A 16,403-nucleotide genomic window follows, 5' to 3' on the forward strand; every position below is an offset into this window, starting at 1 on the left:
ATTCCAATTTTCAAAGTTAATAGATCTATTTGTAACAGTGTTCCATCCACAAGCTTCGAACCATACACCATTCACACTTAACCCTTTCGATCCCCTACGTCAAATTAGTCCTATCACTTCGGCTAAAATTCCCAAAGAACCCTAACTTTCACTTCAAATTTGAACTCCAAAGCTAAATAATATTGACTCTAAAATACTAAGACATATAACAGGAAATATATTCCAATCTTCATAATGAATCAAACATATCCTTAAAAATAATAGTTAAACTATTTCAATCTAATAAGTTCAAATGATAGCCTAGCTTTACAAATAACTTATTCACATCCACAAGCTTCGAACCCTGTCCCCTTCACGCTTAACCCTTCTCATCCCCTACGCGAAATTAGTTGTATCATTTCGGCTAACATTCCCAAAAAATCCTAACTTTTACTTCAAATTTGAACTCCAAAGCTAAATAATATCAACTCAAAAATACTAAGACATATAATAGTTAAACTATTCCAATCTTCAAAATGAATAAAAAATATCCTTAAAAATAATAGTTAAACTATTTCAATCTAATAAGTTCAAATGATAGCCTAGCTTTACAAATAACTTACTCACATCCACAAGCTTCGAACCCTGTCCCCTTCACACTTAACCCTTCCCACCCCCTACGCGAAATTAGTCCTATCACTTCGGCTAACATTCGAAGAAAAACCTAACTTTCAATTCATATTAACCAAAGCTAAATAATATCAACTCTAAAATACTATGACATATAATAAGAAATATATTCCAATCTTCAAAGTGAATAAAAAATATACTCTTAATAGATCTATTTGTAACAGTGTTTCATCTACAAGCTTCGAACCATGTATCGTTCACACTTAACCATTCCGATCCCCTACGTCAAATTAGTCCTATCACTTCAGCTAACATTCGAAGAAAAACCTAACTTTCAATTCATATTGAATTCCAAGGCTAAATAATATCAACTCTAAAATACTATGACATATAATAAGAAATAAATTCCAATCTTCAAAGTAAATAAAAAATATACTCTTAATAGATCTATTTGTAACAATGTTTCATCCACAAGCTTCGAACCCTGTACCGTTCACACTTAACCCTTTCGATCCCCTGCGTCAAATTAGTCCTACCACTTCGGCTAACATTCGAAGAAAAAACTAACTTTCACTTCATATTAAATTCCAAAGCTAAATAATATCAACTCTAAAATACCATGCCATGTAGAAAATACCATGGCCAAAAGTATGTAAAAACATACATATATAAAAATCAATGAAGCTAACTTTCTCCATCTCTAGAGTCCTTTGCAAATCAACGGTCGTCACACCACATTGTCTTGAAAATGCTCTCTACCGTTCAGACTTTGCCAAGAAAAAGGTGATCTTTTTTTCTTAAACTAATAACATCGAGTGAATCATACCCCAAAAACAAAAAACCAAGAAAAAAAAAGAGAGAGAAGAAAATGGTCAGGAAATCAGCTGCAAGCCCGCAACCCAAAATGAAACACTTAATTGAGGAGGAAACGGAAAATCAGTTTGCTACTGTATACAAAATTTTGGACCAAGCAATAACTGAATTATGGGAGTGCAAAGATAACCCACATTGACCTTTTATATTCAGACAACCAATACACAGGAGGACTCGATTAGAAAAGTAGGTAACCTAGACACCTATAATATATTTTACCAATAAACAACTACCATTGAAATTTTTGCTATAGAAACGTATATTCAGCCGTCAAAAAGTGAAATCAAAATTGCAATCTGAAAAAAAACATGAACACATTTCATTTAATCACAACCTGTTACATAGGTGGGCTGCTAAATAAGTTAGCTTAAAAAGTCATTCCCAAATATAAAAAATATCTCTTGTGATTCAGAAGTATTGGTATTGGGCAAGCTGACTTTTAGCATAACATCTTCTTGGGATTAATTTGCAGGTCTTTGACTCATCAAACTCCAACAATTGCGCAAGTAAAAGCGAAAAAAGTTGTGAGAAATTAGCTTTTTAGAATCTTCTATCTCTGCATGCATTCCTCAAAGCCAAGTATGTTGCAGCCTTTATTTCTTCCTTGTGTTGATTACTTCCACCTGAACCATTGAAGCTGCTTATGTCGTCTCAAACAAATTTTCAGATTCCTTGATTTTTCCACTTAGAGATGCAAACTCCTCAACTGTCAGTATCATTTGAATCTGAAACTGAGACTTCTACCTTTTTCATGTGAGGCAACATTCTCAATGTCTTTTTGCTCTACCTCTTTTGCTTTTACAGCTTGTTTGCAAAAAAAAAAGGCTTCGGCCCGATATTATAACGAAATCATACTTACTTTAGGGTTTAGTACTTTAGTTACATACCCAATATTATAAGAAAACTCTAATTTTTATACCACTTTATATTTAATTAAACAAACCAAATGAATATTAAGGGACATACAAAACTAATCGAGCCTTAAAAAAAATCCATGGCCCAATCCACAAAAAATTGATTACCATATATCTTTTTTTTCAAATCATATCTCATACATACACTTTTTTTTTGTTGATAATTTGACGGGCTGAAGCTTGTTCTCAAATCATATCTCATACATACACTTTAAAACAATATATATACCTCTGATCAATAAAGAATAAAAACTAAGTGTCAATTAAGTGTCTCTAAAAACCAAGACAAAGGGCAAGGAAGATATCATTTTCAATCACTTCTCTTTTTATTTCTCTTTACAAAATAATTTATTATATATCTCTTTTTTCTCTACTCTTCTTATATCTCATAGGTTGAGGTGTATTTGGATTGAAAATCCCTTCCATCCTTCAACCAAAACCATGTGCACCAGGAAAATTTGTTTGTGGAAATAGACATAAACATTAGACATGCTTGCAATGAGAATACAAACCCTTGAAAGCTACAAAGGATAATATGATGGACTATTCTCACCCAAATTAGTGGTACTCCTAACTGATGGACAATACGATTAAACATGGAATTCTTTATCTAGATTTATCCAACATAGAATTATCCTCCTAACAGATCAAGGGTGCCATTAAAAATGCAGGAATCAAGAACAGTCCTGAAAGAAAATAATCATCTTCAGTTTCCTATCATATAGATTTACACTTGGGTAGGCAGTTCATAAACATAACAATGTTGTGGGAACTTTAGATCCCTGGTAAGAAAAACATACTCGAAACACATATTGAGGAATGGAGACAGAAAATATAATGATTCTTCAACAATATCCAGAGAAAGGGCAAAACAAATTCAGAATTGTACTGTAAAATTACTTAGTTGGAAAGGTTAAAAGTAAAAGGACCAAATTAAATAACAGCTTTTACATATACAGTTATGCTAGCAAGTAAATAGAATACTACATACTGAAAATCCAGTGAGCTTGACTTCAAGTTGCTCAAGTTCTTTACTGGTTTGCTGTTTTAGGGGCCCAAGTTTCACGTAGAAGGTTTCTGCAGCAAGCAACAAAAAGTATATTGATAACAATGAATAAGTGAGATGCTAAATCACTGGAAAAAAAATCAACAACAGTGACTAACTTGTAGAGGCATAAGCTAGACATCATGCAGTTAACTTAATCATTTTTTTTTGAACATAACTTAAGCATTTAAACAGTCTTTATATTTAATAGTAAGAGGTCAATTCAAGATCAAGCAGCATTACAAATACCATTTAGAGCCAATTGCATTCAAGAATTGGCTGCAAATATGATTTTGAAATGTACCAAGTTCAACAAATATTTTATCTTAAAAAGAAAGAAAAGTCCCTTAGGGCCTTACCCCTCTCATCTGTTACTAACACAAGAAATTCATCCTTTTCAGTAAGGTGGTGATATGAGAAATCTGGAACAGCAATGAGTTCATAGTCCTTAAGGAAAAATCTCTAAAAGCTCGTGCCATTCCTGGGAAATCAGAGTTGCACAGCCAAACGCGAGCCACCTCAAGCTTATTATGAAGGGGAAAGACCTTTCCTTTACTAAGCTTTACCCTCTCTTCTTCCACTACTTTATTTTCTATCTCAAATGTAAACTAAAAGTCTAGACAACCCTTCAAAGGGTTAGAAGTGCTCACAAGCTAGTACCTTCGAGATTAGAGCCCATGAAATGTCATCTCCCTCACTTAATGAGAGATAACTTGATACCTGAACATGAAAAAAAAAAGAGATGAACTCTCATCTAACTTGATTAAAACATACTTTTGTTTTAGAAATCATAGAGAATGACCTCGATTAGGCACCACCTTAGTTAAATGCAATAACTTCCTGATTAGAGGCTATGTCCATAGTCTCTTAAGTCACAGTTCTAACATCAAAGGCAAAGATCATTATAATTTTAATTAGCTAGCTACAGATCAAACATGAATTAATTTGGTAAACAACTATACTCCTTCACATTTTTGGTGTAGTGCTGCTTAAATATAGTGCTAGTTCTATATCCTTGAATTAAATACATATGCTCCACATCCCTTGACCAATATCAATAAAGCTGACATGCTAAGTTGTTAGCATTGCCATTCTCAATTAAGGCTCAATTTTTTAGCTAAGGTACAGATCATACACATTTGAATGATTCCAAAATCATGTCTGCAATAACAGAGACAAATTCTCCATTCTAATGCAAGTTACAATTTAAATTTAGATAGAAACATGTACCAGAAAAGGAAAAGATATCCTTCAGATGTGTACTCTTGAGATGGTCTTCAAGCTTATTTGTAAGAAAAATAATTCAGATCAGCTTGTACAAATAACAAAAACGTACCCAATCAACTAAAGCTGCGGAGGGAATTCACAGGCTCCTACTCAATATATTTTTTTAGCGAGTAAAATTTGCTATTAATGATAGAACACGAGTATATTTACATTCAGACCTCATTACATTTTAGTAGCTTGTTTTGTCACTTGTTTCCATAATACCATGGAAAATAAACCATAATGTTTGAGGCATTGCATCCTTCCTAATCATGATTCAACCACTGTATCTATCAATTGCGTAGAGTTTTGAAGGATTTACCTTATTTAATTTTATAAGTATTTATGACCTCAACCTCGGTTGAATTGGTTTGTAAAACACCAGCTTTGCTTGAAAACACAGCAAGACTTATCCAAAGCTTCAAGCAAATCAAAGATATCAGCTAGTAAAGCATCTCTCAGGCCTCAGTCTTATAAGTCCACTTGCCTTGTCCAGCTAAGACTTAACCTTGCAGCCTTTACCAATTTCAACTACCTGTAACAGAAATCTCTTTATTTCTTAGAAAAATTAAGAGGATGATGCTAATGTGACTTGTGAGTGCCACATTTATCCTTCCACATCTCAACCCATTAATTCAGTTTTCCGTTAGCATAATGGCCCTGTTAAAGCTTCTTTTAGCTGCATACACTACAAGTTACATAGACTATCTATATGTTTGATCATGGACTATCAGAAATGCAATTAATATGCCCCAAACGCAGATAGGCCTTGATCATGCTTACCAGAAACATGGTATGCAAATAAGAGAATTTACAAAAGATTATAACTTTCTTCCCTAAGCTTTATGTATGTATAACACAGGAAAAAAATGCGAAACAATAATTGATGTCATGGTCATGATTACCAAGAATGTGGAATATAAATAAGAGATCTTGACAAAAGGTTTCCCCCCCATAAGTCCCTAACCTTTATGTATGAATAAAACATACAGAAAAGAAAGAAAAACTTACACAATTAAAAAGTGATGGAGCTCCTGGCTCTGCATGTATGAAACCAATGGTAATTTTCAGCCCAATATTAAATGAAATCAAAGTTTAAACTAAACAGAGATTCTGGAAGCACAACGAATTTGATGATAAAAGAGAGAAGCTTGTATTAATCAATGTAAATGTGAGATAGAATTAGAAACACATACGAGAAAATATCAAAACAGGAGGGTTATGAGCAAGCACAGCAAGAAGATCACACAATGGCAGTATTTATAGACAAAAGCAAAGGAGAAATCTAGGACATTTGAAATGAATAAAATAAAGTAAAATCTGAATTGGATGCCAGGAAGAAACTTGCTGGAAGAAAACCAATACCAACCTCTTGTACTAAACTGACATCAAAACAATCAAGAACTGAGCTCTTCACCAACTGCTCTTCAAACTGAAACCCACACTCTTCCCCTTCTACCAAACCTCCTCCAACGCAGTCCATGACATCAGGGGCAGTACTGATGAAACACTGTGCTCCTTCAACCCTTACTTCATCATCGGAGGAATTTAGGTCATCGCAGAGGAAAACAGGAGCCCCTTCTACCAAACCTTCTCCTACGCAATCAATTTCATCATCGGTTGTACGGAAATTGCAGAGAACAGCTTGTTAAAACACTGTGCCTGAGGAACCAGACCCATCATCGGCTCCAATTAGGGAAGAAAGTTACGTTTCTGAGGTAAAGGGAAGAAAGGTACACGTCATGAAAGGGGAAAGAGGGACCAAATATAGAGAGAGTGTTGTTACATGCTATGTAAGTTGTTTAGACCAATTTTAGTTAGGCACTATAAAATTTGTTTTCGTGGGATATGAATAGAGTTTGGATTTTTGGTAATTAATTCATGGCAAAGTCTACAACTACCAAGTTAGTTATGGTGTGGTTTGGTGAAGATTGGATGAGTTTTCAACTAATGAGCTATTTCATTTAATGAGATTGAATATGAACTGAACCATCATTCTTAACTTAACAGTTTGAATTTTATGATTCCCAGAATCATCACTAAATTGTTACAAGTTTTAAGATTTTAGTAACTACAAGTAAATGATACTTCTAGTAGTAGTACGTGGCCGGCCAATTCATTTTGAAACATTCATTTTTCTGCCATAAACGCTACTAAATTCTTTAGAATGAGTTTTGTGAATAATGTCCACCATTTGACCACTTCTTCAAGAAGTAAATTTTAGTCATTTTTGGTGAATGGTGGAATAGGAACAAAGAAAAAAATCGGGACTTTGGGATGTGAAATTATGTTAATTTACTTCTTGTTTCTCAATGAGATTTGAAATTAAAGTTGAAGTTGGTTATTTCTTATTGAAAAACAAGAATCCACTTAAATGTGAGTCTTGTGTCTTCAATGACATACTAATTAAGTTTGAAATTCTATAAATAATTGATTTTAGTCAAAATCAATTCTTAGGAAAGAGTTTATGTAAGTAGATTTTGAAGAAAGAAAAAGAGTGTTTCGGGGATTTCTAGTAGAATAGGGAATTTGATGGCATTATTCATCTTGCGGTGGTTAGAACCGGACACAGAGTTGGTGAAAATGCAAAATGCATGTTGTGCCAATTATTCCAACGATTGATTTTTTTAGCCGTCGCAGGATGCTCTCCCGACGCTTGTACCTGTGACGCCAGCCAGCCGCCTCAACTCGTATTTTGCGGCGGTTTTAACCGCGGCAAAATGCTGTTATTTTTGTAGTGCATTGACAATCAATTATAATATGCCACATAGGGAATAATTACATATTCTCCTTTTTAATTTTAATTAAATTTGATAGAATTCAATTAAGTAGTACTGTAAACTACATTAACAGTGCATATTACATTAATCTATTGTAGGAGCATTATACTAGTATCATTTTGAGGCAACTTTTTACTATCAACAAGTAAATAAAAACTATCTGATTTCATTAATGAGGTGGATAGAACTTAATTTATTTATGATCCATCACTTAGCATCTTTTAGAAGGGAAAGTCGGTTTGACATGCTACAATTAATTATATGACATTTCTTAACACGCCATGCACGCACTATCACATACACTAGTAACACTATTATTAGTATAGTGATAAACTTAAATATTATAAAAAAAAACAATTTTATTTCATTCAAGGGAAAAAGAAACAAAGCAGTTTTACGCTAGTATATAGTACTATTATTAGTATATATAGTCACATTTCAAAAAAAATAAAACAAGGGAAAGTTCATTTTACAATTCTAACACTAATAAAGCAGTTTTAGTTTATCACGCATGCACCCCACTTTTTTTTTTTGTAGTGAATAGTATTAAAAATTCATGTATTTATGTATGCCACGTGATAACAAAAATAGTAAACTACAATGTTATTGGCAAAGAGCAAATTTTTACAGTAGTTGAATGAGATAATAGTTGGGAAGATAAATATTCTTATAATAGTTTATTTCTTGTAGCTGAAGCTCACCTAATGTAATAGCTTAGTTTAAGAAACTTTGAAATCTATATATACCCACATTTCTCATCTCATGTCATCATCATCTCATTCAGTTCATTGTGAAACTTTCTCATCTTGTTTTCTCTCATCTACCAGTCCAGCATGAAAAATCTTCTGTTCTTGATTTTTATCCTCTCTCTTATTGTGCTTGGAGAAGCACAAGTTGCATATCAAATGCTGATGCTGTCTCTTCAGTGGACACCAACTGTCTGTTTGGTTAATACATGTGACGCTGGAAAAGTAGCAAGTTTCACCAAAAAATTTACTATACATGGTTTGTGGCCTGGAAATCACTATAATCCCCAGCCCAAGTGCCCACAATACTATTATAACAGCTTTGAGCCCAAAGTGAGTATCCCTTTTGTATTTTCTGTTTGCTAGCTGTTTGTTGACTTCACCTTCTTTTATGATTATTTTTTGTTTATTTTGCTTTTTTGTTGGCTTCTTCGGCTTTGTTCATTTTATAATACCTTATATTAAAAAGTTGGAACTGGATTCTAATACTTTAAATTTTATAATACCCAAACTCTGAAAAATTTCTCAACCTTAATTTCATATACAAGAAAAAAAATTATATACAAGAAGTCGCAGCCTCTCTCACCTCACTTCTCCTCTCTCCACAACACAAACTTGTTCTGATTCCATTTCTTTTAATTGATTTTTTCATTCTTGTAGACTGTTAGTTTAAAAGGACAACTGGCCGTTAATTGGCCAAATATGCTTGTGGCTGACGATGAATTTATGTTTTGGGCGCCGGAGTATGAAAAGCACGGAACATGTATGGTAAACGGTGGCAGTTTTCAGCAAGGGGACTATTTTGATACTACTCTGAAGCTGAAGTGGCAGGTTGAAGCCATTTCTGACATCCGAGTGGCATTGAGCAGTATTCAACCAAACACTAAGGAGCCATTTAACAAGATTCTGGGACTTCTCCAGTCCACATATAATGTTTATCCTCAGCTTGCGTGTCCCTATTTTTGGCCAGATACTTTAGCCGAGGTCCGATTCTGCTTTGATAAGTTCACATTGCAGCTCATCAATTGTCAGAACACAATTGTAGTTTGTGGCAGAGGTGGCACCGATATAAAGATTCCAGGATGACAATTTATATGTTACTAGCTATATTTAAATAAAGCTCGTGGATACAGAGGTGTCTCAATTATAAAATAAAGTAAAGATTATCGAGATATATAAATAATGTTTTGAATGTGAATGAAGCATTTAAGCATTTACGCTTATTTTTTTGTTCAGTACATGTATGTATGATTTTTCCACAAACAAGAATGTGTTGTGAAAAAACAATAATAGGACTACAAAGAAGCTCAGACATAGAAAAAGGAATCAGAGGCAGCTTAGTTTTTATAAAAATAGGATTAATAAAACATATATACAAAAGAATAAATGCTATACAAGGAAAAAAAAAATAAGGAGCTGTGATGCTTGAAATAGTTGCATCTCCACTGTGCAGTGATCCTAGCCACCGAAATTCCACCATCTCTTCTTTTTATTTAGATAGGAATCATGAAGGCAACTTTGAAAATGAAATGAAATCTAACACAATTAAATGAAGATACATTAACACTTAAAAAGTGACTTCTTTTATATTCAAGGTAAATCGATAGATATTTAAACTCATCTTTTCATGTTACAACTTTGAAAGTCAGACCGTGTATCCATATGAGGGAGATTTAACTGCATTTTAATTTAGAAAAGAGAGTTCATGGCATAATAACTAGAAAATGGTGTGAGAAATAGTTTGAACCTTTCAAAGAACGCAGTAGGGAGATTCAATAGTACGTACTTAGAAATACAACTATACAAGAATCAGAGTTTATGAGCAACATGTTCTCATTTGTTGAGTTTCTACAGTGTTAGTATAAAAGATATGTAAGTTACTTCCTTCTAGATAAATGTAAGGGTCATACAATTAGCCTTGGTTGTAAGATACGCTCCTAACCTTGGTTGTCAAGTTTGGGTTGAGGAGGTTCCAGAAGTGGCTCAGAACTTGGTAGATCTTGACATTGTGGCCTATATGCCTTCTTAATTCGATGATGGGATTATTTCGGGAAAAAAAAACTTTAGCCGCCTCTAGCTCACAAGCAAAAAGTTTCACAAAAGATAAAGACTCATTCAAGAGAGTTGGATTTGGCAACTCTAGCACAAGATTTCGCATCTTGCTCCGAGATCTAAATGGTGGTGTGAGATTTTGTGATGGGGTGTCCAATCTGAATCCCCTCCTTCAACACAAAGAAAAAAAGTCTTTTATGACTTAAAGTAGTCCTTTAGTCTCAATGACCAAGTCCTGCATCTGTTAAAACCCAGCATTTCTGTTCCCAAGGGATGGGTCTTCCCTGTTATGACAAGGCAATGCAAAGGTGCTCCAAAGTCAACCAACTGCAACTGCTTCATTGTTCCAACTACTATCATATGATCTTCGCTTCCAAGCCGAGCAAGCCCAACACACTCAGTATCTTCAGTGTATGCTGCAAAACAAGGGAGGGATGTTTTGGTGTGAGAAATAAAAGGTAGGCCATTGGAGAAGAATACCAACTCTTATTACAGTGAAGAATGGCTCCCAATCAGCAAATATTACAAGACACATATATCTATGATCCATAAATACAGGCATAGGACAATACAAATATAGGAACCAAACTTATAGAAACAATCCTGCTAATGAGTGCCCTAAGGACACTGGTTAAGGATAATTTAATACTCTTAAATTCAATTAAATGCTTAAATATGTTCCAACATTATATTTAGTAGGCCGTGAAAAAAGATATACAAAAATAAAAATAAAAATAGAAGATGTAGGAAAAGTCAAGCCTAAAAGTATAGCCAAATACTTACACTGCAAATTACTTTGCTATCTAGCGACCTCATCATGACCCCATGATATATGCAGTTGTTTTAGATAGTAAAATGAACATGGACTTTTGACAAATTGATTTTTCTGAATAACAGTAAGTTTCGTGGCAATCCATCTCATTATCAATAATTCCTTAACTTTACTTGATAATCAATGATAGGTTTTGTGTCATTACATTGTCATTGTTAAAATGTTAAAACAAAAAATGTTCCTCCCCATTTAAATTGAAACATGCAATTAAACTCCGGATAATCCAAGACTGTGCGTATGTTACCCCTTACTTAAAAGTTTGTCAACTATAAATCTTAACATCCTCATTTATACATGCAAATTGTTCGTCCCCGTGAACTTTTTTAACATACAACGTGAGGTATACGAAAGTATAGTATGCAAGAATTGAATATGTGAGTTGATATAAATATATGTTCTAACAATTAAAAAAAGTTGTCACACAAATAGTTTAATATACCATTAATCCAAAATATAATGAGAATGTAGAAAAAAACTCTGATTACAAATAAATTAACCGAGCTATTATTTGTAGAGATTAAATTGCAAATAAAACATTTGTTCCAATGATTTGAAATCAATTGATTAATTTGAAATAAAACCTCCATAGGGCTCGTAATCCTTCATATAAATTAACTGGGTCTTCGCTCCTTGTAGTCAAGATCCTAATGGACTCTCCCCATGGCTTCCTTTCTTCTCCATGGACCTCAATGAAGGATTTCAGCTTCTGTTTGACCCAATTTTTCATTGATCACTTCACCAACATACGTGAATGATGCTACCAGACCCACTAATTGCTGCTCAAAAGTCAAAATCAATAACAAAAACTCAGATCATAAGTACCATAACATTTCATATACTTATAATTAAAAAATCTCTCATTAGATTAAAGCTTAAAATACATAGCAGATTAAAAGTCCATCACTATCAACAATATGAAACAACATTTGATACCAATTCATTTCCAACTAATCAATATTAAGATCTGTCAAAGTGCTATTACGAGAAACCAAAGTAAGAGATCAAACCATAATTTTGTAACCCTTTTGAGATTCTTATTCAAATATGCCCTTAGTTGTGATATGAACTATTTCCTAGATGAGCCTCACAAAAATGGATCAAATTACATGCCCTTGAATTTATTCTTCTTCTACCACTGCAGATTACTTTGCCATCTAGCAGCCTCATCATGACATCATGATATATGCAGCTGTTTAAGATAGTAAAATGAACATGGACTTGTAGCAAATTGATTTTTCTGAATTACAGAAGTTTCGTGACAATCCATCTCATGATCAATTATTCCTTAACTTAACTTGATATTAAGAATTAAAAGTCTAAATACTGTTTTTGTACATCATTTCCACACATTGTTCTAGTAAAAGAAACCTATTTAAAATGTCTATATGTTTGTTTTCAAATAATAAATGGATCTTTCTTCACATTGTGGGTAGTAATGAATGAATGAATTGAAAGCATAACGAAAGCCACAACCATAATTAAGGTTTTTCAGTACAGCTTCCAACAACTCAGTTTTAGAATTTCATTGCAGAGGATCTCCTATCCCTCCACCAAAATCACAATAGGTATAAAATCACCCATTTTCCTACTTTCATTTTCGAGTGAGCCTAATCCTATTCTTGTCATCTTAGAATTGTAATCAATGATAGGTTTTGTGTCATTATATTGCCATGGTTGTTACCTATATGAAACTATTAGTCTATCCATCTTTGAAAAGGAGTTCACTACATCCAGCATAGTAAGGTTCCACAAAGTTAGAATCCAAACCAAAACAGCAACTATCAGAGTCTTTGTGGTTAGGATTGTTAGTCCAAAGTTGCCTCTAAAAGCCATTAAAAAACTCCCTACTACATGGATGAATCTCCAGATATTTAACGACTAGAACTATAACTCCACAAACATTACAACTATAATAGAAGGCATATTAAAAGGGAAATAAATGTGTTTCTAACAAATTGAAAGTGAAAGTTGAGGAGCTTACTTACAAATCGAAGCTCTTGTGGAGATTTCAGTCGCTAACATCAGGGAGTGAAAGCATTGACTCTGTATATATGGGCACTGATGCATTTAGTAAACCACAATGGTTCGGATACTCTAGTTGTTCTTCTTGTTCTACTCCTTCATCACTATACTTTTTCACTTTTGTTCCAGAATGTAAAACAATATCACCACCTTTTGTAGAGCATATTGGGAAGTGAAAGCTCCCCGTAGATAGAACAGTCTTGGTCCAAGATGTCAGTACTTTGTATTTCTTCATAACCCATATTTCACATGTACCATCTCTCTGCAAAATTGATAGACTTAAAAATCTTCCATGCACCCACAAAGTAAAACCAGGGAAAAGAAGACCATGAGGCATGGGTATCTCTAAGAGTCTCTTTTCCATTAAATCAAAGGCAATAATAAACATGTTCGTAACACCATCGACCCAGTTACTAACCGCCCAGTGAATAGCCTCGTTAAAGAGCAATCCATGACAAAGGTCAATAGTGGTCAAGGGAGGCAAATCAACACCCTCGGTATATTTCCACATATTAGCTCTCAATGAGAAAAACTGCACATCTGGTAAATGAGTAGGTTGGTTACCGTCCGTAACGGGCACTCGAACCACCAAGTAGTCATCTGTCGAGGAATCGTAACCAAATCCAAATAGATGACTAAAAACATTGGTGTCAACAACAGGAGATGATGGTATTGGTTTGTGGACATGTGTGGATGGATTCCACAGGTAGAGACTATCATTCCACGGGTGCCGACGACCAATATTCCTAATCCAGGTGATTAGCAGAAAGCCTCTACACGAACCGTGAATCGAAATACAGTTACGAGGCAAGGATAAATCATGATAATTAGACAAAAAGTGACAATTGATTGGTTGAGAAACACGATGAGATTGAAGCGGTCCCTCTAAGTCAATGGTTCGAATGGCATGAGAGTCAGCGAAAAGGAGTGAAGGAGCAGCACGTTGAAAATGTAATGATGCAAATAGGGGATCGGATATGAGAGATCTCCATAACTTGCACACAGCCTTGAATCGTACAATAGACTTCACCGGCAACCTCAAAAGGATTTCAATTATCAAATCTCGATCCATGTCAATATGCAGTGTTTGAATCTGAATCTGAATTGAATTGAATTCACAAAGTGAGATTGATAGATAGATACAGTAGCAATAGCAATTGTTGTTTGGGTTTAGGGTTTACAAATTACAACTGTGATCGATCAAATGATTTACCTCGATGGTAGACACAGACGCGGCTTCCGGCGGACTCGCACCGTCAGAGGACATGGATGAACGGACAGAGTAAGGCGGCGCGTCGCTAACTGAGAGGCAGGCACGGGCTGAACTCGGGGAGGCCATCGGAGGGGTAAGCGTGGGTTTCGACGCTGCTTTTGACGAAGTATTCTGGCGGCGGCGGCGGCGTCGAGAGGGAGTTAACAGGTTTCGACGGAAGCAACGTATGATGAATTTTCAGATAGATTTTGGGCTTGTGTGAAATTGGAGGAGTTTTCCTTCATTTCAATTTGGAGTTATGGGGAGTTGGGTTTGGGGCCTCCCCTATGGGGCTGCGCGCCCCACCCTTTTTTTTTAAACCCAAAAGTGCCCTACGGAAAGGTACTTTCCGTATTCAATTTAACTGAATACGGAAAGGTACTTTCCGTATTATATTTTGATGAATATGGAAAGGTATTTTCCGTATTTAACTCTGACAGGATTCCCCCTTTTTCTACCATTACTCCTCCCTCACCAACTTTCACCAACCCCTCACCAGCCCCCCTGAACCTCCTCAATGCCTCCAGACCACCCTCTCTCTCACCCTCTCCTACCTCACTTTCATTCCCAAGCTCTCCACCACCATCCACTCCTTCATTTCCCAAGCTCTCCACCACTACAACAAGTGTTGTAGTAGAGGTAAGTCTATGTGTTTATTTGTTGTTATTTTGTAGGATTAAGTAGTGGAAGTAGTTAGATTAAGTAGTTTAAGTAGTTAGATTAAGTAGTTTAAGTAGTTAGATTAAGTAGTTTAAGTAGTTAGAAGGATGGGTTTTTGAATTCTGAGTCGTGATATAATACGGATTGTTATCTTCCGTATTGAATATGGAAAGGTACTTTCCGTATTCAGTATGGAAAGTAACAATCCGTATTCGGTATGGAAAGTATATTTCCGTATTGAGTATGGAATGTAACTTTCCGTATTCTCTTCCAGGGATGACAGATTCATTTTTCTTTGGTGAGTCACAATTGATTGAAGCTGGATTTCACAATGGTCAACCTGAAGAGGCCACTACAGAGGTGCCACCACCAGCATTTGTGCCCCCGTGTATAAGTATAGATGTCTCGCATTTATTTGCAACTGATCAGGTATTCTTTGAACATATTTTTGCATTGTTTTGAGAGTGTAATATATCAATTCTTATTATGTCTTGATCACCCTTGTAATCAATTCTTATTATTATAACAGATTTTCCCTACCCGTGATGATCTTATCAATTGGGTTCATGGAATTGCGATTGAAAATGGATATGTTACGTTGATCACAAAGTCAGATTATGGTGGGAATGGAAGCATAAAAGCTTATGTCATGTTGGGGTGCGAGAAGCATGGTAAATATGTTCCTTATAGAGACCCTGACCTTGTTGAAGGGACGAGATCACAAAAGACAGGTTGTCCTTTTAGACTAAAAGGACGACCTAGGAAAAATGGCATAGATAGAGATTGGCGGCTAAAGGTGATGGAAGGTATACACAACCATGAACCAGCTAGGTCACTACTTGGGCACAATTTTGTTGGTCGTCTAAAACCCGGAGAGAAGGAGCAAGTGGGAAAAATGACAAGGAGTTGGGTTCCACCGAGAAAGATGTTGTTGACTTTGAAGGAAAACAATCCTTCAAACTTGACTACCATATCTCAGATTTATGGTGTTTGCAAGAGGTTAAGAAAATCCCTCCGCGGGGGATTGACAGAAATGCAACACTTGTTGAAGAAGTTGGACGGTGACAAGTATGTCCACTTTGAAAGACATGAGCCTGGATCGGAAGTCATTAGGGATGTATTTTGGGCTCATCCAAATGCTATCAAACTGTTCAACACATTTCCATATGTAGTGATTATGGATTGCACATACAAGACAAACAAATATGCAATTCCCTTGCTTGAGATTGTTGGACTGACTTCCACAGATAAGACATACTCCATAGCCTTTTGCTACATTGTTAATGAGGGCACAGATGACTACGTTTGGGCACTGGAGTGTATGAAGTCTCTATTAGCTGATCAAGCCATGT

The 16,403-nt window shown here is 35.2% G+C and overlaps 2 protein-coding genes and 1 long non-coding RNA gene across 19 annotated transcripts; 1 reads left to right on the forward strand and 2 right to left on the reverse strand.

The window, feature by feature from the left end:
- Positions 1–1,779: 1,779 nt before the first annotated feature.
- LOC130727568 (uncharacterized) lies at positions 1,780–6,515 on the reverse strand. 14 transcript variants are annotated; one of them, XR_009015368.1, is made up of 6 exons: positions 6,077–6,512; positions 5,719–5,747; positions 4,672–5,242; positions 4,260–4,321; positions 3,801–4,161; positions 3,217–3,473 (listed from the first exon to the last, which is right to left on the reverse strand). It is a non-coding gene; the product is annotated as an uncharacterized LOC130727568 (long non-coding RNA). The 14 variants fall into 14 exon arrangements; XR_009015365.1 differs by having other exon boundaries at positions 4,244–4,321; XR_009015364.1 differs by having other exon boundaries at positions 3,801–4,321; positions 4,672–4,723; positions 5,030–5,242; positions 6,077–6,510.
- A 1,579-nt stretch (positions 6,516–8,094) lies between these two features.
- On the forward strand, positions 8,095–9,399 carry LOC130727569 (ribonuclease S-1-like). Its single transcript, XM_057578734.1, has 2 exons — positions 8,095–8,566; positions 8,894–9,399. Exons 1-2 carry the CDS (start codon positions 8,321–8,323, stop codon positions 9,317–9,319), a joined length of 672 nt encoding a protein of 223 aa, XP_057434717.1. The 5' UTR covers positions 8,095–8,320; the 3' UTR covers positions 9,320–9,399.
- A 613-nt stretch (positions 9,400–10,012) lies between these two features.
- LOC130727570 (F-box/kelch-repeat protein At3g23880-like) lies at positions 10,013–14,666 on the reverse strand. 4 transcript variants are annotated; one of them, XR_009015371.1, is made up of 4 exons: positions 14,353–14,666; positions 13,099–14,238; positions 11,699–11,893; positions 10,013–10,701 (listed from the first exon to the last, which is right to left on the reverse strand). XR_009015371.1 is itself a non-coding variant. In XM_057578737.1 (4 exons), the coding sequence occupies exons 1-3, from the start codon at positions 14,476–14,478 to the stop codon at positions 13,126–13,128; spliced, it is 1,083 nt and encodes a 360-aa protein (XP_057434720.1). In that variant the 5' UTR covers positions 14,479–14,666; the 3' UTR covers positions 11,532–11,893; positions 13,099–13,125. The 4 variants fall into 4 exon arrangements, 3 of the variants coding, with proteins under 3 accessions (XP_057434720.1, XP_057434719.1, XP_057434718.1); XM_057578737.1 differs by lacking the exon at positions 10,013–10,701 and having other exon boundaries at positions 11,532–11,893; positions 13,099–13,401; positions 13,558–14,238; XM_057578736.1 differs by lacking the exon at positions 10,013–10,701 and having other exon boundaries at positions 11,532–11,893; positions 13,103–14,238.
- Positions 14,667–16,403: the final 1,737 nt, after the last annotated feature.

This window comes from Lotus japonicus, chromosome 1 (assembly GCF_012489685.1).
Source record: "Lotus japonicus ecotype B-129 chromosome 1, LjGifu_v1.2".
Lineage (NCBI taxonomy): Eukaryota > Viridiplantae > Streptophyta > Magnoliopsida > Fabales > Fabaceae > Lotus > Lotus japonicus.